Source organism: Sinocyclocheilus anshuiensis, unplaced genomic scaffold (assembly GCF_001515605.1).
Source record: "Sinocyclocheilus anshuiensis isolate Anshui unplaced genomic scaffold, SAMN03320099.WGS_v1.1 scaffold101, whole genome shotgun sequence".
NCBI classification, from domain to species: domain Eukaryota; kingdom Metazoa; phylum Chordata; class Actinopteri; order Cypriniformes; family Cyprinidae; genus Sinocyclocheilus; species Sinocyclocheilus anshuiensis.
In genome coordinates this window covers 235379-257943 of record NW_015540892.1, presented here as the reverse complement: position 1 = coordinate 257943, position 22565 = coordinate 235379, and the positions used below count along the sequence as shown (strand labels likewise).

General features: G+C 35.7%; 1 protein-coding gene across 1 annotated transcript in view; it reads left to right on the top strand.

Moving 5' to 3' along the window:
- The window catches only part of LOC107688811 (protein kinase C alpha type-like), a 26086-nt gene extending 5280 nt beyond the window's left edge, over window positions 1–20806 (top strand). The window contains exons 4-11 of the mRNA XM_016486587.1: window positions 406–579; window positions 5048–5139; window positions 5270–5332; window positions 8467–8605; window positions 11840–11920; window positions 12508–12615; window positions 16057–16197; window positions 19104–20806. Of these exons, the coding sequence (XP_016342073.1) occupies window positions 406–579; window positions 5048–5139; window positions 5270–5332; window positions 8467–8605; window positions 11840–11920; window positions 12508–12615; window positions 16057–16197; window positions 19104–19268 (963 nt within the window). The 3' untranslated portion in view covers window positions 19269–20806. The remainder of the gene's footprint in view (window positions 1–405; window positions 580–5047; window positions 5140–5269; window positions 5333–8466; window positions 8606–11839; window positions 11921–12507; window positions 12616–16056; window positions 16198–19103) is intronic.
- The last annotated feature ends 1759 nt before the right edge of the window (window positions 20807–22565 follow it).

The following is a 22565-nucleotide window of genomic DNA, read 5'->3' as shown; positions in this document are numbered from 1 at the left end:
CGTGGACCAGTCTTAACTTTTATAAAGAATAACTCTTTGGGTTTGAGACTTTAGTCTTTGCAACTTTAGGGATCTTATCTATTCACAAACAGCTTGTGACACTCCAAAGAGAAAGGAAAACTTGAAATCGCATCATATGACCCCTGAAAAATATATACAGTAGAAATTTTATACTGTGATTTTGGGTGCTTCCTTTCTTGGCTTGGTTTTTCTTAAAAATGGGGCCAACCTAGTAGAATAAAAAAATAAAATTAAAAATAAAGATGTAATTACGTTAGCTTATGTAAGAGGAAATATGTAAGAGGAAATAATGCTTTTTCTTTCTCAGTGAAATTTAGAATTATATTTTAGGTTTGCTAATGGCCCTCACTGGCAGTTTGAGCTTTTGCTATTCTCCATACTCAGGTGATGCTGGCTGAGATGAAGTCTTCTGATGAACTATATGCTATAAAGATCCTGAAGAAGGATGTGGTCATCCAGGATGATGATGTTGAATGCACCATGGTGGAGAAGCGGGTTCTGGCAAAGCAGGACAAACCTCCATTCCTCACCCAGCTCCACTCCTGCTTTCAGACTGTGGTGAGGAACTCTCTCCTTAAATTAACATTTATGCATTTGGTAGTCATTTTTACTCAAATAATTTACTTTACATTCTCTGGTAATCAAACCCATGATGATCTACTGTCTGTGCAAGATTTTTATCTTTATCAGTCAAATATATTCTATAACTAGACACAGTTGGACTGGCAGGCACATATTATACAATTTACAAGGGTGTGTCAACCATTATTAGAAAAGAAAAATGCATGTCTGGGGAGATGAACCTCTTAAATACAAATGTAATAATTTAGTAAAGTAAAGGCAGAAAATAAAAAATGTAGCCAGCCACACATAACTGGCGACTGAGAACAAACAGAAGCCTCTGTTAACCAGTCGTTATGACTGTGGGCTAAATGGTAGTCCCACTAATGGCACTCACAAACCAAACATCCGCCTTTCAGCAAATCAGAGTCTCTTAGAAGGATTGAATACTCACAAAAACCCTTCACTGTTTTTTGTTTATGTTCTTTGGCAACTGAAATAGACTTACTTTTTTTGCAAAAAGTAGGGCCACTGTAAATATATAAATTTTGTTTGTCAAGTTTAAAATATAGTTTAGAATTATATAAAAAAAAAAATACCATATTGAAACTCTGTTTCTGGCTGTGCAGCATTTTTTTGTGGGGGTGTTTTCCCCAACCAAATGTATTTGCATTATTATAAATATGTAAAGACATAAAGGGAGCAAAATAAATTATACTGTAAAGCAGCATACAGCTAAATAAAAATAGGGCAATTACATAGATTTGAAATGTTTTTACAGTTGCAGTTTTTAGAAGTCTATTTTTTTCCTCATATTTAAAATGTTTTCCATAAATCAACAACATCAGTTTTAAAAAACTGAAGAAGAAAAAACTTGTGAAAAACTAAAAAGTTAAAATATTTATGAAGTTTAGTATATATTTCTTGCTTGATACGTACCTACAGTATATGGACCTATATGGAATATAGTATGACTTTTCTTTTTTTTTTTTTCTTTTTTTTACAAATAAAGGTTGTTTTATTACATTTTAATAGTCACATTTATTTCAAATTCTATCTGAAAAGATTGTATGCACAGAGCATTTACAGAAGATTTTAATAAAGACACCAATATCATGTTCAAGTGAGAGTCCAAAGAAGTCAAACAAAAATGTCTCAGGTTACGTATGTAACCATGGTTCCCTGAGTAGGGAACGAGACACTGCGTCCTCTAGGGGTCGCTATGGGGAATGCCTCGTTGTGACCCGTGTACCAGCTCTACCATAGCCATGGGAGTTGCCCCTGGGACGTTAAGACGGCTGTCAGTGACATTATCCTTTTTGGACAAAGGCCTAGGCTACATACCCCAAAAAACTTACCTGTTAGGGCCAGAACTCCTGGGCCCGGGTAGAGCTCACGGCTTGGAATCAGGAATAGATTCCTTTAGGGGAATACAACCAAGAGCCTAGAATCATACTAAGTCTTGACAGCTCTCAACGAGAGGGGGCTCGACCTGCTGCACGATCGTTAGAAATCAGAAGGGTAAGCGTACTGCAAGCTAGCCAAAAACTCAGCGCATCAGAGAGGCGGAGGAAGGGCCTGTTTACCTGATGTTGCTGGTTCCAGGTGCTCTGGGAAAACAGAGAACTGAATTCTCACGTGAGAGGAGAACTCCGAATTCAGAAAAGGAGTAGCGTGCTAATAGGCAACCCTATGATAAAGGGGAGCACTGCTAAACACTACCACCGGGGTCTAAACCAACTCAGAGAAAGGGAACAAGGCTAATAACGCTTAACCCTTACCATACAGGATTTCAGAAAGAGCGCAAAGTCTAGCGTGCACACTTACCACTATGTGGATTTTAGAAAGTGCACAAAGTGTTCAGTGTGCACACTTACCAACATGTGGATTTCAGGAAGTGCACAAAGCTGAGGGGAGCACTGCCTGAGACAGCATTACACAAGAAGGTTCTCACAAATGCCACCTATACTTCCCGCTCGATGCCTCAGCAAGAGGGGATATCCTGGTGACCAGGAAGCGCCTCAGGGCGACCTAGATACGGTGTACCAGACAGGGCAGCCTTTAAGCATAAGTCCAGCCTGGACATCCAGGACATTTTTTGCAGTGCCGTGCCGGGGGCCTGATGATCAAGAACCGGAGCATCAAGAAGAAAGCCCCTCTCTTTCTTCCCGATATCTGCCAGGTTCACCCACAGATGTCTCTCCGTTACCACCATAGCTGCCATAGACCTTCCCATAGCAGAGGCGGCCTGCTTAGTAGCACGGAGAGCGAGATCTGTGGTGCGGTGCAACTCAGCTACCTCATCGGGAGAAAGGCCCTCGCCTTTATCCAGGTCTTTCAGCAGGTCAGCCTGATATGTCTGGAGCACTGCCATCGTGTGCAACGAAGCGACAGCCTGACCTGCTGCTGCGTATGCCCTGCCATTCAAGCGAGATGTATCCTGAAGGGGCTTAGATGGCAAGGAGGCTGCCCCTCTTTCCTCGAAAAGAGAGACAAACGAGAGCGGAGCTTTTTCATTGGAAAACGCTCGCAGTGAATGCAGATTGCACCCTCGAGGACATTGCTTGCGTGCTCTTCGCCCAAACAAACAACGCATAGCTCGTGTGTGTCATCAGGTGTCAAATAACGACGACACGGCTGCACACATCCTCTATTCAGACACGGGTCACGACGAGGCATTCCCCATAGCGACCCCTAGAGGATGCAGTTCGAAGTTCCCTTGAAAGGGAACTGCTTAGGCAATAGTGACCTCTGATGGTGAGGTGACAGTACCACTGTTTTTATGACAGAAAGAAAAATGAAAGAGACCCAGCCATAAGCAGATCTACTCTAGAGATGTGTTGCATCCACATCCAACCATAATAAAGTAGTACAAGTCATTAATAACATTAACAGACCAACAAAAATGTATGTTAAAGCTTATAATAATCCATTAAAAAGTTAATTCACCAAATGAAAGTTAACAATAATGATACCTCACTGAATGAGTCAAGAAAGATACAATTCTAGACTAGGCCTGGGCGATAAAACGGTATCGATATTTATCGACGGTACACCTTCTTCGATATCGATAGAAAAATTGTTCGATATAGCGCACGGTATAGGCAGGGGCTATGAGTGACGCAGACAGCACACACAAACACGAACACATGCTGAAATGAGTGCTGTGCCTGCCTGTGATGAGGAGATTGTGAATAAAGAATGAATATTAGTCGAATTTAAAATAAACATTTGCATTTGAATGTTAGGTGTGCATCAGTGAGCGTCATCAGTGGTGCGCAATGCGGTGATGATGTAAGTGACGTTGTTGCATTTTAATGTTTTGTTAGTCTAGCCCACGAGACGCGCCGCTGCTGCATTATTCATTCAAAATATTAGAGAAATATAGAAGCTCAGTGCGGAGAAGATCTTGAATGGGTTAAAGCTGAAACCAAGCCATTCACACAGAATGCATTGAATGGCGCTTCGGCTCTTTGGATTAAGCAATGCATAAATACATGATGCTGTTTATAATAAAGACCTATTTAATCTGCATGTAAAACATTAGAAATTAGATATTTGTTAAATTTTTATTGTGTTTGATTGTTAAAATAAATAATTTTTGTTGTTTGTCTCAATAAATTGTGTTAATTATAAATACAGTGGTTAAATTAAAAAAAAATTCTATTGCTTTTTGTTTTAAAAAAGGTTATAAAAAATGTCAATAATTATCGATACCGAACGATATGAAACATTATATCGTTGATAATTTTTTTAGCTATATCGCCCAGCCCTATTCTAGACATTAGATTAGATTAAATTTTTCCCCGATTTGCTGTCTGGGAAAGTTGACAGTAGTTGCTGAATGTCATCCAGTCTGCAGATTATGTAGTATATGATGGTTTTTTGTGTGTGTGTGTGTGTGTGTGTGTGTGTGTGTGTGTGTGTTCAAGTTCAAGTTCAAGTTGAGCTTTATTGTCATTCTGCTATATGTGGGGACATACAGTGGAACGAAATGTCGTGCCTCACAGGACCACGGTGCTACATAAATACAGGCATACAACAATGAAGTAAAACAGTAAAACCTATACACAACTAGCCTACTGACTGATTTTGACTATAAATATACTATATATATATATATATAAATGTTTACCTATACATAAATTTAAAAAAAATTTAAGGGTTTATTAAGGTTTATTAAGACATTAAGGGTTATGTGTGCGTGCGTGTGTGTGTGTGTTATGTTCCAATGATGGCCATTTTTTCTGTAGCTGTTTACAAAGTTGTGTGGGATGCAAGTGTGTGATGCCTAGTGTTTTAAAATCTGTTCTTAAACAACTGAAGTATATTACTGTATTAATATTACCATTGAACAATATTGCAACAGGATTTTATACATTCAGACATTGCCTTTCAGAAAAGACCAGCATTAAAGTTTATCTAAACAGTTTTCTATATTGTTTTTTATATGTTTTTGTCATAGGATCGTCTGTATTTCGTGATGGAGTATGTTAATGGTGGTGATCTGATGTACCACATCCAGCAAGTGGGCAAATTTAAGGAGCCACAAGCAGTGTAAGCCACTCTCTCATTGTGTTTATATGTCTTCAGTAGGTATTTCTGGGTTTGGACTTTAAAGCATATATCACTTTATGTTTGTTTGTAGATTAACGTGAATTTATGTAAAATAATCTGCTTGTTGCAGGTTCTACGCTGCAGAGATTGCTGTTGGGCTTTTTTTCTTGCACAAGAAAGGAGTCATATACAGGTAGGGTTGACGCCTTCAGCGGGGCAAAATAAGGGACATGCATTCCCCCCTACATTAAATCTAAATAATTTAGCATTTTTTTCCAATTTTTTTAAATGTCAAATTGTATGTGACATATATGCTTATTTATTATGTATATATTTATGATTAATATAAATGATAAATTAATAAATAGGGTCTAACATTAATTATAATCTATTAAATCATCTGTCTAATAATGTCTAAAAATATAATAATTATGTCTATCAAGCTCTAACAGACTGTCCAAATTTTAATAAAACAATAGGGTTATGCCTTTAGAAGCACAGATGTGTCTGTCAAGGTATGGTTCACCCAAAAATGAAAATTCTATCATAATTTACCCAGGTTGTTCTAAACCGGCAAGTTCTTTGTTCTGTTAAACACAAAAGAAGATACTTTGAAGAATGTGGGTAACTAAACAGCTGTTTAGTTCCATAGTAGAGTCATTGGGGGCCAGAAACTGTTTGGTTACCCACATTCTTCAAAATATTAAATTTTATGTTCAACGGAAGAAAGAAATGATTACCGGTTTGGAACAATTTGTGGGAGCGTAAACGATGACAAATTTTTCATTTGTGGGTTAACTATCCCTTTAAGTCAGACAGTCCACCGTGAGCAAATGCTTTTCTGCAAACTGCGCGTTCATCATTAGTTACTAAACAGACCCATTGATAACTTTACCATTCAACCCTACATATGGAGAGTCATGTGTTCAATGGGCGGACGTAAGCGCCTCGATTATGGTAAGCCAGAGTATTCATATACGCCTGGTTGGGCGTCTGATTGTACACTGACACGTCAAAAGTGTGTGATTTGACAGCAAAACGTGCGTCCTCGACGTGTGATTTGCCATAAAAACGCGCATTCTTAACGTGTGCTTTGGGTTCATGGAAAACGCGCGTCGGAAACGTGCGTTTTTTTGTATCAAAACGCGCGTCCTCGATGTGTGATTTGCTGTAGAAACACGCGTTGTTTTTGACAAATGGGCATCAAATACGTGAGTTTTGAGTCGGACAAAACGCATGTTATAAACGTGTAAACAGGTAAACCAAACAGGCAGTGCAAATGTCTGTTTGAAGTGTCCAAACAGGCGAAAGAACGTGCTCTTTCCTTAGTGTTCTCAAAACTGCACGTCGAAAGCGTGTGCTCACTTTATAGGGCTTGAGTCTAAAAAAAGTGTTACCAGATTAAATCTCGCATAACGTTCTACTAAAAATTATATTTATTTACTTCAGTACTCCTGTCCATTGATGTATGTTGGAAAGACATCAAGGTCACTAAGAATAAGAGTAAGTGAACATAAATCATCTATTCGAAGACATGATGTTACTTCTCCAATCGCCAGACATTTTATTGATTGTAACCACGATAATAGAACAACTTAAATGTATATTGAAGATGTGAAAGTATCTCACCGTGGTGGAGATATTGACAAAAAAACTTTTACAAAGAGAAGCAATCTGGATGTTTTATTTAAAGACAAAATAGGCGCGTTTCCATTACCCTTCAAATTGCGCAAATTGAAATTGCGAATTGAAAATGCGCCTAATGGAAACGCCGTCATTTCGCAATACTTTTTTATCGACATTTATAAAATATCGCCAAAGTTTTACGCAAATCTGTAATGGAAACGCGCCTATATGTCAACTTCAGGTTTAAATGAGGATTTTGACCTTTCATATTTTCTGTAAAAAAAAATATATCTCTCTCTTTCTGGGTACAATGTTTATAAACAGCATTTTTTGCCTGATGTGCTATTGTTCTCTTTATTTAACTCTTGATGTTTAAGTGTCTGTGGATTGATTGATTGATTAACAATAATCACCTGTTGTATGTCGTTTGTTAGCCTATATAATCATTAAGAAGCAAAGAATTGTCACGAAGGCAGATAGCCGAAACGTTTGTCTTTTTATCTCCTGCTTTGATTCCAATAAAAGACTTAAAGAGTGCAGACCAACTTTTGTAATATGTCGTTATTAAAAATCTAAATATGAAAATATGTTGTTTAAATGACATAACATCTCGTCATTACGCCTGAGAGGAAAAAATTATATGTATGTGGCAGCAATGCCTTACCGTAATACCCCATATAGCGGACAAAACATGACAGACTCAAGCCCTATAAAGTGAGCACACGCTTTCGACGTGCAGTTTTGTGAACACTGAAAAGGGCTTTAACGGCGCGCGTTCTGGAGACTCCATCATCGCCATGGAAACAAAGACGCCAAGATGAGCTTCTCTAACTTATGAAATTAATTTCATTATAATTGCTATTAGCATTATAAACGGTGCAAAATACTTATTTGTGGATTCAGCTTGTTGGCCTTTGTAAAATACAGGACAAAATCGCGTCCCGTATTGATTTGATACGGTACACATCATTTTACCTTTAAATAGGGGGCGATTCCGTATTTTAAGGGACAGGTGGCAGTGAGCACACATAAACTACACATTCAGATCCAATTCAGACCTTTCTGTCAATAGTTTCAAAGTGTAAGGTAATTGGCTTTAATCAGCAGATTAACATTAAAGCAATAAACATAAATACATAAACAAACAAACAAACAATTACATTCTGAGTAACAGAGTTGCAAATAACAGGGTTGCAGATTTTGCCTAATGTAACCTGAATGTCAAGTTATTTTATTTTCTTAGACGGCTGTAAAGGGCATTTGTGTCTTTAATTCATTAAAGAATATCATATTAACCTATTTGTAAAATGTGCTAAATATTGCCATGACTCATTTCAAATAACACTATTTGGCCCAACCTTCTACCAGTAATTAACTTAATTCTGTCTCTCTTTAGGAGCTAAAGCTAGTTATTTGACTTTTTTTTTTTTGAGCGACTAAATTGGAGACAGAGTCCTTGTTTCAGAAAAAAAAAAAAAAAAACACTGCACTTGCTTTTACATGAAATAAAATGAACTACATTTTTGTTGTGCTTATGTGTGGAAAAAAAGAGCAAGATGAGTTTGTTTAGATGAATTTTTATATAAAAATATTTAAACAGGAAGACAAACGTCTTTTTTTATGTAACCCCATCCTCCAATTTTCAGAATCACCCTGTCTATAGTGATGTACTGTTGTGTTATTTTTTTTTATCACTTTCAGGGATCTGAAATTAGATAATGTTATGCTGGATGCAGAGGGTCATATTAAGATTGCAGACTTCGGTATGTGCAAGGAGAACATTGTGGAGGGTGTGACCACCCGTACATTTTGTGGAACGCCAGACTACATTGCTCCAGAGGTGAGTGACGGAGTGTGTTTCCTGCGGGCAGTAGCAGTCCTCCCAGACTGACTGCTAATGCTGAATGTAAATTAATCTAGCAGCAGTGCTTAGAAGACCCTGAACATGTGATGTTTTCTCAGAGGAGATAGTACCTCCTCAAAATATTTTTGGATGAGAAAATAATCCACAGGATGAAAATGTGTTTGTTTTTTTTCACAGTGACACTGTCCAACAGCCATATTAACAGTTTAAAAAGAAGACAGCATCTCTTTAGCCTTCCTTGAGCCATATTCCAAATGGCTCCCTATGAGTTGCAGCAAGTGGTTGATTTTTGACTGAAACTGTATAAAATATACACTAAGTAAATATTTTGCCTCCTTATTTCAAATGCTACTGTTACATGCTACAGATTTTAACAATTCTAATTCTAAAATTGTCATTCTAAAATAAAGTTTCAGGAGCAGCGACTTCGTTTAATACTGTCAATCGTTATTCAAGAATATATAAACAGCTGCTTAACTCCTGACCATGACATTTCTTCTGGAATTTGGCCCCACTAATTTGATAATATTTTTCTATAGACATTTCACATTTCAGAGGTGCTCTCAAGCGGAAGTTGTAATAGTTGGGAAAACTTCTATAGTGACCCAGAAACAACAACAAATATAATTTTTGTGTTCCTATGTGCTCCAATAGCAAAAGACTAAATCCACAATGGCATTTCTATCACTTTACAAAAAAAGGGGGAAAATATAGAGAGAATAATTACATTGTCAGAAGAGAGAAAAACATCAAATTTGCCATCAGTCTCTCAACAGCTGTATTAGAAACTAGTTTTATGTACATTACATTTTTTAAAAATTAAAATATAAAAAACTATTTTTGCTGCATGTGTGATATTAATAACTATGGAAATGCGTCATCACAGTAAGTGGTCCATTGCAATTTATGATGCACTCTAATAGAACCATTTTAAACATTTTGCAGTAATGGAAACCACCACTTTTCAGTACTTTCTTCTTCCCTTTTTTCTTCATACAGATCTTTTCATATTCAGAGCAGAGCCTAGTGTGAAGCTGTCTTATTTCTCTGTGCCGAAGCTCCTCTTCTCTTAACTTTTCTTCCCAGAGCAGGCCTTAGCATGAAGATGCCTCCACAAGTGACACATAAGCTCTTACAATGCAGGTTATCTGTGGAACATCAGCACTTCATATTGATGACCTTTATCTGCTCTGACATCCTCAGACACACATATTCTCTCTCTTTCTCTCTCTGTCCCTCTCTATGTTTTTTTCTTCCCCAAATATTCAAACTGTACTGGCATGACATGACAGTGGGTGGCAGAGTTGTCTCCTACAGCGATTCTTTAAAAGTCATGCTATAAAGGCAGCCACAGTGGTTTTCAGACTTCTTCACACACACAAATGCAGACCCTTTGTATCTATATTTTACTAAACAAACCCTCCCACATAACCAGACCTAGATTGCTGGTGAATTTTTGAGAAACCAAATCAATAAGTGTAGCAGTGGCTGTCAAAGTTTGTATATTAATGTCAAGTCAAGTCAAGTCAAGTCAAGTCTGCTTTATTGTCAATTCTTCCACATGTACAGCACATACACACAGAGAATTGAAATTGCGTTACTCTCAGACCCTTGGTGCATACAGATAACACTAACAGTAGAACATAAATACAGATATACAGATTAAGTATAAAATACAACTATACAAATATACAAAATGTCCTTGTCATCCTCATAATATTCTTACCAGCTCTATGATTAGAATCTGTGACAACGCACAGTTTTGCTTTCTGAAGCTGCAAAATTAAAAGAAAGTATGTGTATTTGTGTGTATATTAGTGGACATTTGTCCTCCACCCTTTTTTGAGAGCATTACTCTCTCTCTTTCTGTCTCTTTTGCTGACCTACATATTATGCAGGGGTAATGCGTGTTATCTGGGAACACGTTGCTGCATGTTAACTTGAGTGTAAAGTGTGTCAAAGGTAGAGCAGCAGTAACACACATGGCTAACTGTATTTTTGTAACACATTTGTTTTCATAGTGAGGACCTCATAAAATTTCATAAAATAAAGCTAATTATAATTTGGTCTGTTTCTTGCATTGTCAAAATATTGTTAGTATAATATGATCTCTATAAATTCAAGAGGAATAAATGTAAGGAGTTTAAATCCAGTCTCTGACCTGAGCCTTTTTATTATCAGTTAAATCTGTTTACTTTTATCACTCACTGGGATTAGATGTGATTAGACGATGTTATTAGAACATGTGCACTTATGAAGTGTTATAGAAATTACCTGTGTGAAAATATTTTTCTATCCATTATTCTGTCACTTGCTTAATCAGTTTGGTTAATAATTAAATTGAGAGATGATATCAGTGGATGTTTATTTGTTTTCTCCTCAGTAATTGTTTAGTCTGAATTTGACATTTGCGCTGCACACCTCAGTTAGCCTGTGTGTATATAGGATGTGTACTGTAGTTACGATTAGGGATACGATTTATTTAGTGTGTGTGTGTGTGTGTGTGGTCCTCAGTATTTTGAAATATGACATCTAGAGCCACGAACAAAACCTTGAGCGGCTACAGCCATGATCTAGAACTGTCACAGTGTTAGCGTGATGTCACATACAAACACACACGCTCTGAATGTGCTGTGAACTGCATCAGCCAAGAAAGCTGACTGCATGCTGTATTAGCAGTGTGAAATTTTGGAATATACGGCACAAAAAAAGGTGTGTGTGTTTTCATTATTGATATTTTAAAGGCACACACTCATGCTTTCTTACACCCCACACACCGAACTTCAGTTGCAGTCTTGCTTGGTTTATTAAATAAAAGAACATTTTAGGTTTTGTTTTACATCTGGGTCCCTTTCATGTTAAAGAATTACTAAGTTCAGTGCTGTGAAAAAGTAAGTACACAGTATGGTGATATACTGTACCAAGGTCATATAATTTAACAAATACCAATATTATCTAGCAAGAATATGTCTTACCTTACACAGATTTGTGAATCAGTTTTGTTTATTGGGTGTTTAAATATTTTGACTGGAACACAAAACAATATAATACAGTATATTTTTATAATTTATTTGTAGTGGAGATGTGTGCTTCCAGATGGGAAGGGGATTATGGGAAAAACTGTATTCTGGAACAGTAGGGATATCTTTGTTGCTAGTATGCTGATCTTTAATAGTAATCGGTAGGGTTTTTTGTGCTGTCTCTTTTCAGATAATAGCATATCAGCCGTATGGCGGTTCTGTGGACTGGTGGGCCTATGGAGTCCTGCTGTACGAGATGCTGGCGGGACAGGTGAGTACAGATGTGTATAACCATCAAGTCTTACATTGGCGACTGTTACCTTCTGCCAATATTATAATACAGGTGTAGCTTTGTTGTAATACATTTTGTAGTGGTCATGTGTGTTTGTATACTTTTAAACGTAATTTAACAGAAATGATCCACATAATATTGACAGCAGCTGCTGTACCCACAGATGATCTCTGGGTAAAATATACATCTTCTCTTCACATCCACAACCTGTTTTTCATAAATTGAAATCAAACATATAGTACCAGTTGTCAGTGATGAATCAAGATGGAAATATCATGGTACTTCATTATATACTAAGATACACTTTCATAGTATTTAAATGGTGCTATAAGGTCCTTTAAACAATACCAAAGTATAATCACTTTGTCCAAACATAATGATCTTTTGTACTTGTTTTTCTCATGGTATATTTTATGCTACCACAATTGTACTTTTTGTAAGAGTGTGCTTAAGGTAAATTCTTTAATGCCACATTGTGCAAGAGTATAACAACCCACATATAAGGATAAATGCTTAATAATATTCATTTTAATTTCATTTGGAATGTTCTTTTTTTCTCTTCTCAGCCTCCATTTGATGGTGAGGATGAAGATGAACTTTTCCAGTGCATTATGGAGCACAACGTCTCCTACCCTAAATCCATGTCCAAAGAAGCAGTTTCCATCTGCAAAGGGGTAAGTTCTGTCACATAAAAAACACAGTGTTCCAGGTTGTAGAGCCCAACTGAACCAGTACCAGGAGAACCAGGGGCATTATTGCTCTCTAGTTGGTTGATAACAAGGAACCAAAATTCACCAGTGCATTATTCTTCTATTTTAATATTTGCCTCTGAAAATAGTTGAAGACTTCTTGACTTAATAGTTACAAACTTTGCGTTCTCCAGAACAATGGATGTATGTTTTCTGAAACCAGAAAGCAAAAGTTTAGGAGCTCATTTAATACCTGACAAATGAGGAGAAAAAGACCAAAAACCAGGTAATTAGGTTCCCATGAATCCAAGATAATGACAGAAATGCACTGACATTTGATATTAGTGTATCTTAAATTACATTGATTGAGAGTTACTCAAATGTATATAACAAAAAAATGTATTTTGTATTGTTATCACTTCTGTTAATCCCTCATATTACATGAATCTGCTCAGAAATTCACTGCCCATCAGAAATTCACTGCAGGAGCTGATCCAATTTAGATAAAAGCACACAAACCCCGGTTTCATTTTTAATCAAAGTCTTATCAGTGTCCAGGTTGCGTTTTCTGTGAATGCAGTGTGTTGCTATTAGATTCAACTTCAGTCTGACTAAAGACCAAAACTTAAACTATTTTGTCTTGCCAGACTTTTAGAGTGAGAGTGAAAGACCATTCCTTTTTTACTTGACCACTGTGGTAAATCAGAAATATATGTTATTTTCATCATTTTCATTAACTAACATGAACGAAGACATGACTAGATTTCTTACTTTCTCTTTAATATAATTTCCAGAACATCTCAACATTTTGTTTTCAATGAGATACCTGTAAGCTACATCCCTGACAAGCAAAATACTGTGGCAGTGCCATGGTAAAGTGATGGTATCAGATGGCACAACCATAGTTCTAAATTCATGGACTATGTTATTTATGTATAGAAATAACAGATGCATTTTATAATGTAGCACATTCTGCATACTGTTTGGAAAGGTTACAATATGAACAAATTTCAAATTGTGTCTGGCATTGAGTGCTCCTTACACTGTTGCGTAATATTTCATTCATTACAGACAAATTCAATTTCCAACATTTTCTAAATAATATAAAAATATATTCAATAATAAATCCCTTGTTCTTTTAAGCAGTACAAACCAACACACCATTTAGCAGAAATAAAGCATTTATATGACATCTGAACACTCACATTACATTCTCTCAGCCAAACCACTCTTAAATTACCAGAACTTCTGAGTTTAAGTGCAAGTTGGTAGAGCCTGAATTTATATATTGTTCTCTATTTTTGCATTGGCACGTAAGGTTCACTGTTCTTGTTCAAAAAACTAAAAATAAAGTATCTTGTTCTGAATCAAAAACTGGGGAAAATGACAGGGGGAAACATTTTTGAAGGTATTGTAATCATTGTGAGAAATAAATTCTTTTTTTTTTTTTCACATATAGCATTTTTTCAGTATACTTCAAGCTACTTTGAGGAATACCACAGTAATACCATAATACTTTTTGCTGCTTTTATTGTAAGAACATCCTGTTAGGTTGAGAAAGAGATAATGGTGCAAGCAGGACGCAAGCTGATGTCATCACACACTGTCTCACTTTTCAATGTTCTCTATCACCTTCTGTCTTTCTGTCAGTAGTAGAGGTGTAAGTTCATCTGTTTTCATTTCTATGTGTTTTGAAATTTGTGTGTGTGTCTTATAAACTGTGCCACCTACTAATGAATACATAGTGGCTGTCAGAAGCTGACCCAGAAAAGCCTGGGACTATAGAGGGATAATGAATTAGAAATTTATCTGAAATCAATTTTCCTGGCAAATTTAAGTCAGCATTTAATCATTAAAAATAAGAAAAGAAAACTTTTCTCTTTAGTTAGCAGGCTGTTAAAATGAGTGCTACTTAGAACTGAATAGCTGTTGGAATTGCCAAAGTTTGTAAAGTTCTTTGCATCTGTGAAATATTCGGTAACAGTTTAATTTAAGGACCAATTCTCACAATTAACTAGTTGCTTATTAGCATGGATATTAATAGCATATTGGCTTTTTGTTAGTGCTTATAAAGCACATATTAATGCCATATTCTGCATGGCCATATTTTAGATTCCTTAATCCTACCCCATACTTAAACTTAAATGGTAACACTTTAGTTTAGGGACCAATTCGCACTATTTACTAGTTGCTTATTAGCATGCATATTACTAGCATATTGGCTGTTTATTAGTACTTATAATGCACATATTCTCAATGACCATATTTTAGATCCCTTAATTGTACCCAATATTTAGATCCCTTAATCGTACCCAATACCTAAACTTAACAACTACCTTACTATTAATAAGCACTAATTAGGAGTTTATTGAGGCAAAGTTACAGTTAATAGTTAATAGTGAGAATTGGACCTTAAAATAATGTGTGGCCACTTAAACAAACTTAACAACTACCTTAACTATTAATAAGCAGCAAATTAGGAGTTTATTGATGCAAAAGTCATAGTTATTAGTTAGTTAAAAGTGAGAATTGGTCCCAAAACTAAAGTGTGATCAAATATTCAATCTGGATGGAGTACAGATCTGTCTAAAATAGCAACAAATTGGTTTCTCTAGATTTTTGGGGGTTTGTATGAGGGACAAAATATCTTATTAATATAGCATATTGGAAGAAAGAGCATGTATTATATAAACATTTAAAGCTTTACTATTTGAGTTTACATTTTAGTTTTAAGCCACCTCTACCACCATTCACAATACTGTCTCAAGTGTACTTACAGACAAACAGATACCACCTTTTGATGTGATGAAAACAGTGGACTGCACAATTTGTGAAAAATATTTACATTTTTCTTTTTTAAGAATATCACACATGGACAGGATTTTCAGTAACACTTTTATACAGTTTTCAACATACATCTGCCATTGTCTGGAATTTCTGTTCAGAGAGTAAAAGAACTCCACGCTTTTTCCCTATTATGACTGCAGAGATTTATGCTTTCAGTTTACAGTCTGAGATTTCCTGATGAGTGTGTAACTGTTGTCCCTTCTGGCCTTTATCTGCAGTACAGATCTACTATGACCATGGAGAATGAACATATTAATTTGAGGATGTCTTGAAGGTGGTTAGCTGTTGGGGTTATCTTTTTTATGACTTCACATTAAGAAACCATAAAGAACCTATGAACATTTACACTTTCATAATAGACATCCATATGCAATTAAACCTAGAATAATTGTTGACAAAATGCTCATGTCCATGCAATTTGTCTAGCCCTATTTGAAATTGTGTTATCATGAAAATTAAAGATGAGCATATGCATGTAAACTTAAAACTGAATATATTATATGCCAGTTTTTTATGATTGTCACATTAAGCTTTTTCCTGTTTAGATGATGATGATAATGATTTTATCTTGTGTCTCAGCTGATGACAAAACACCCTTCAAAGCGTCTGGGCTGCAGCCTAGAGGGGGAGAGAGATATTCGGGAACATGCTTTCTTCCGTCGGATTGACTGGGAACGTCTGGAAAATAGAGAAATACAGCCTCCATTCAAACCCAAAGTGGTAAGAAAATCCATGCCGGTCTATTTGTGTGTATTTATCTTATACTGATGAAAAAGCTAAGAATGCTCTTCGACTTAAAGTTTTTATGGGGAAGTGGCCCTGAAAAGGCATGTATTAAAGTATTTATGGTGATTCAGATTAAGATACTAAGATACAAGAGAGTAAATATTATTGTATTTATTTTTGCCAGAAATTCACTTTTAAAAAAATGATGAGTGCTTCAGTTATTATAGGATGGAATATTAATTAGCGCCTGTATATTTTACTTATATCTGTGATATCATGATATAAAGTGATATGATGTTAATATAGCAGTCTACTTGAACTACCAAAACCATTTTTATTTAAGAATGTACTGATAATGATAATATCGGCAATACAATATGTGCCCTGTCAATAAAATAGTAACTCATAGACTTTACTTCCAAAATGATAAAAGTAACAATCACATAACAATCATGACGGTATTTTTACAGTAAAATTACAGTAATATCACTGTATATGGTAAAGTAACTTTAAGTATATAAAGTTAACCGATTAACCATTTTTATGTAAAAATCACAAAACAATACACTGCCAGCACAAATTAAGACCTCTCTGACACTAATGTGTAATCATCTGCATGTCCTGATGAATGCTTGTTATTGCTAAGTATAATTTCTGTGCCTTCTGATATCTGTTCTAATAATTCTAGTTTTCACTGTTTTTTGGTGAAACGTGTTATGAATTGGTATTGCTTTTCTGAGACGGCGCCTGTGGAGGAAGTGAGAATAGTTTGCCAAGATACTAAAAGGATAGAGATAGAGCCATTTGTCATATTAAATAGCTTAGATTGTCCTTGGTATGGTTGTGTGTGTGTGTGTGTGTGTGTGTGTGTGTGTGTGTGTGTGTGTGTGTTGTATGAGTGGGAGAGAGAGCGAGAGAGGGATGAGCTGCAAAAGCAGTCTGCATACATATATATGACTTCTAAAGTGGGTCATACTGTAGTTGTTTCCCCTTCACAAGCACACATGCTCTCCCACACATATATCATTGAATAGGGCATTCTGTCACATCTCTGGGGACAAAACAGAGAAGAAGAGAGGGGTTAGTTTGTCTTGAGTATTTGTGTGTTTCTTATGATGTCCTATTTTTTTAGTGGGAGTGTGTTATGAGCATCACCTGTCAGTTTTAATATTTTTGTTTGTTTGTTTGTTTGTTTCAACAATTGTGTGATGTCCCCTGAGGACATCCTGAAGCTGAACTGCAGCTTCCTCTCATGGTCAAATCTAGGCCAGATAAAGACCCTGTGTCCCTTTCACACTAATGGTGGGGGCTAAACAGGCTTAATTCAGCACAGCTACCATTTTAAACATTTAGCCAATGATTAGTTCCACTGCTGACGTAGGAAGTGCCCTACATGGACCTCTGTGTCTGAAAAATGTGTGTGATGATGACAGTTGCAACTTTAATTGAACTGCATGCTTGTTAGAACACAACTGTTCCCTCTCAGTTTCTCATCATTCACATATGATGGGAAAATCTGCCTCATAAGAGAGCATGACACAGGCATTTACTTTTGACCATCTCTCTCAGTGCTTGAGTCACCATTCATCTCTCCTTTCAAATATCATACAATGAGAAGGGGGGAGGGAAATCTTCTATTTTAAGGCACATCTTGAGCTGCATGTCTTATGGAATCTGGCAGCTTTACAAAAGGAAACACCATATTCTTTCTTGCTTGCTTTCTTGTAACTGTTTTTGTTTATGTGCGTTAAATTTGGGAAGTCAGGTGATTAAATATATTACTTAATTACATGATATGCCAATTAATTGATAAGTTTAATTGAAATTAGATCAGTCTACTCTATTTTTTAGTTGTTGTTCTATGTGCACATGCATGAAATGGTGGCTGTGTCACTTTTCGCTGTTCTTAAATTGCTTCGATGGAAGGAAAATTCCTTTACGTACAAGGCCATAATTAAATGTGTTAACTTGGTTAACACGTATAAATTGACAGCCTTCTTTTAAACACTGAGTTAAATCATTACAGGAAATGGTGTTTTTGTATTAAAACAATTTAATGAAAGCCCTAACAAGAAGGGTCTGAATCCTGCACACCGTATAACCCACACATGTATATATCATTGATAAGGAGCTTTGAATCATTTATTCGTCATAATAATAGGGTTATTATAAATGTGCTTCTGGTGCTCTTTCATACACATGTTATGGAGGTTAAAGAAAGGTATTAATGTGCCTTCTACTTACAGTAGTTCAGGTAATTTGTCAAGATGCTTATGAGGTTTAGAACTACCAACGAGCCTGTCATGAAGAATAGAAAATGAGAATAGCTAGTAGGCTATTGTGATTACCATGTTGTTTTGTCATTCAGAAGATTCTAACAAATAAATACTTTGTTTCACATTTCATTTTATGTTTTACACTTATTTTAACACATTAATGCAAAGTACTCATGTCAGAAGCTGCTGTCGGTTGCCAGTGTGTTTGGCTTCCACATCTGTGTTCTCCAAACTAGTAGAGCCAATTGCTTTATCATCCAGATGAAGAGGAACTAGGGCATATAATCTGAAATCTGAGGAGTGTTAATCTGTGCATTGGATATGAGGGAATTGGGAACTAAAGTATAAATAGGCATCAAAATCTCATATTTCTCACAAAGAATGTTAAACAAATGAAACATTTAAAATCTGCTTTATTTAGAGTTCAAACCATGTGCAGATAAAAGAGTGTAACTTTAAACCATGTTTGTTGTCTGCATTACAATGTATATTTAACAAACCTTTGACTTTCATTTGTGTCTGTATGTGATGCAGGGATTAACACTACATGGTTGTAGTATTACAATAAATTGTGTCAAAAGTAATCTTTTCTTTCCTGTAATTACCTCTTTTTTTGTTTTATAGTGTGGAAAAGGGGCAGAGAACTTTGACAAGTTCTTTACACGCACACAGCCACAGCTGACCCCTCCTGATGAGCTGGTTATCGCCAACATCGACCAGGCCGAATTCGATGGATTTTCCTTCATCAACCCTCAATTCGTCCATCCTTCCGTCATCAACAGTGAATAAAATGGGAAAAAGAGGGAATGAATGTTAATCTACCTACTACCCAAAACTCTGCCCTTGCCTTTACCCGTTTATCTAACAAATGTTAAACCAAAACCACAGTTATCTCTAATTGTCATGTCTTTTTTGTTTAAAAATCTTGCAGTTATTTTACACATTTTTCACATCATTTCAATGTAGGCCAGTCGAAGAGTTTACCTTAATTATTGAAAATAGATTGAGAGATTTAAAAAAAAAAAAAACTGAGTAACACTTAAACTCTGGTTAGGAAGGGCTGTTTACATTACAAACTGATCGTCTGACTTAGTGCAGACCAGTTTTTAAAAGTCTAGGAGACCATCTTATCTCAAGCCGCTGGTGGCTGACACAGCATGATTTCACCACATCTACCCAAAGCCCCATAACAAATACAGAGTTGTGTGCTTCCTAAGACAGTCTTCCCATTCAGGATTTCTAAAGGTAATCACCAAAGCCAATGGGGTTTCTGTCTTCCCCTTAGCACTATACCAATTTATCTATTTACAGAATTACTTCTGGTGTGTTTCAGTACTCACTTTTTGGAGTCTCCAGTGTTTTCTCATTGTAAGTGTCGTTAAATGTTTTAAATAAAATACTAAACATCTCTCAGTCTTAATATTTGTACATATTTCAGGTATGACATGACAACTTGGCACACCAGTTTAACAACTTGTTTGCATTTTCTGTTTGTTCTATAGTAAAAAAGCGTGCCAAGAGTTTCTGCAATTCACAAGATGACAGAGCTGTGGATTCGTGAGATGTTATGATATGTTTCATGTTTCAAGATAGTGTTTTTTTTTTATGTTGTTGCATATAAAATGGTTTTATTTCACAGTAAACAGATACACACTTTTAACCATATATTACCCAAATGACAGAATAATAAAGGTATTACCTCATTATCCCTTTAATTCACCAAGTGTTTTTAGAATATCCTCTTTTTTGCCATAGTAGAAAATATCCTGGGAACATGAGAATATTTTGTGTGTGTGTGTGTGTATCTGTTTTGTTTCGGTAATGAGGGATATTATGAGAGGGAGAAATATTTAAGTGTTCAAAGCTCTAATTATGTTGTTCTTAAACTCATTGTCTGCATATAAGTAAATACTGAATAATAAATGTTAATCTCTGCTATACCTGCCGGATTACCTTTACATCATGTTTGGATTTATCATAATTGATTGTAAAATGTAACACCGTTATGCCATTTTCTCCTCTTGCTGCTTCAACATTTTGGTTATACTTAATAATACATGCTATTTAAACAGTATAAGAACCTTTTAATGCCAATGGTGAAATTTCTGTGACATTAAGGCAAATTTACAACTGAGGGAAAAGAATGAAAGTGAGTTTGCATTAATTGTTAAAGGGGTAGTTCACCCAAAAATGGAAATTCTATCATTTTTTACTCCCCTTCAAGTTGTTCTGAACCTGTATGAGTTTCTTTCTTCTGTTGAACACAAAAGAAGGTATGTTGAAGAATGTTAGCTAGCAAACAGTTGGTAGCCATTGACTTCCACTGTATTTTTTCCCATACTATGGAGGTCAGTGGCTACCAGCTACTGTTTGGTTACCAGCATGAGTAAATGGTGAGTAAATGATGACAGAATTTTCATTGGGGGAACTCTCCCTTTACCATAAAACTGAGGTTGAATTATTAGCTGGTTTAAATGTTTTAGTAACTTTCATAGTCCAATTTTATGATTATTAATTTTGTATTAACCACATCATTACACAGTCAGCTAATATAATGCTATAATTCAGGTAGATATTTGTGTAATTGTTGTTATCATTGGTGTGTACTGTTGTAAACACTGTAACATGACATGGAAATGACCTTGTAGTTTGCATAATGAAATAGTTTACAAATGTGCTTTCGCCATTCGATTTTCCAACTGTACTTTGTCAAAACACCTTTGCTTTTGGCTGTTATGTGTGACCTAAACAGATTCCATGGTTTTAAAATGTGAGCTGATTGGCTGCTGTCATCCTACTATGGTCTGAAAACTTGCATTTGCTTGCATGTTTTGGTATGAAAATCCACTTGACTATATGTGTGTATTTATGAAGAATGTTTTGTTATCAATGGAATATAAAATTGAGATTATACGCTTATTACAGCATGGAGTATGAACAAGGCAGATGCATTTGAAATATCCTTTCACTTATTTAATAACTCTGAATTTCAATTATTTTAATGTCTTGATATTGTAGTTTGTGATTCTGTATGTTCTTCCCATCTTTTTCTGCTGTTAGAAGTAATGCAAAGTATGTAGTAAATTTCAGAATTAGATAAAAATCACACGAGATAATCGGCTTGGTTAGATTTTAATTGGTTAGATTTTAGATCACAGGTGTCATTTTTCTTCTAGCACTAACATACTTGCCAGTTTAATGTTTTTAAACTGCAAATATATGGAAATGTGGCACCATGCCTGTAGTTTAGATTAGCTCACTTCTGTCTTCTCTTTTTTTCTATGATTTATTGATGGTGATTCTGCCGTAAAATCCCTTCAGTGCTAAAAACACCTTTGTTGAAATTTAATGCAAACTCCCATCTTTCTTTTCTTGGGTCTTTCCAAAAACCTGCTTTGTGTCAGTGCCATGCTGAACCCAGCAGGACCAGCGTTGCACTAACTGCGCAGCCACACCGATGTTTGCCAGTATTGAATCCAGTATTTTGTGCACTAGTCTCATGTAGCCATACTGTTAACTGAATGCTGTTACTGCTCTTGAGATCGCAGTAGAGCATCTTTTGCTCTGTGTATCTGCCATTCAATCATGTGCACTACCTTGGTTGTTATAAAGAAAGTTGCATAGCCATTTAAAAAAAAAAAAAAAAAAGGTTTAACATGGAATGCTTTGAGTTTCCTCTGCTGTATGATGATCCATCTGCCTTACCCAATTATTTATATTCCTGTGCTGCTGAATTAATGATTGAATACATGAACAAATGTATGAATGAACTGCTAATATTATTGCTTGTTTCTTTCCTTAAGTTGTTTAGCTTTCCCTTGAAGGAAAAGTTCACCCAAAAATGGAAATTCTGTCATCATTTACTCACTCTCATGACGTTCAAAATATGCATGACATTTTTTTTGTTTTTTTTAATGTAGAAAACAAGATATTTTGAAGATTGTTAGTAGCCAGACAGTTTTGGTTACCATTTTATCAAAATAATATATATATATATATATATATATATATTATTGAGATATTTATCAGGATATATTCTTCCTCAGAAGAAAGAAAGTCATACAGGTTTGGAAAGATATAAGAGTG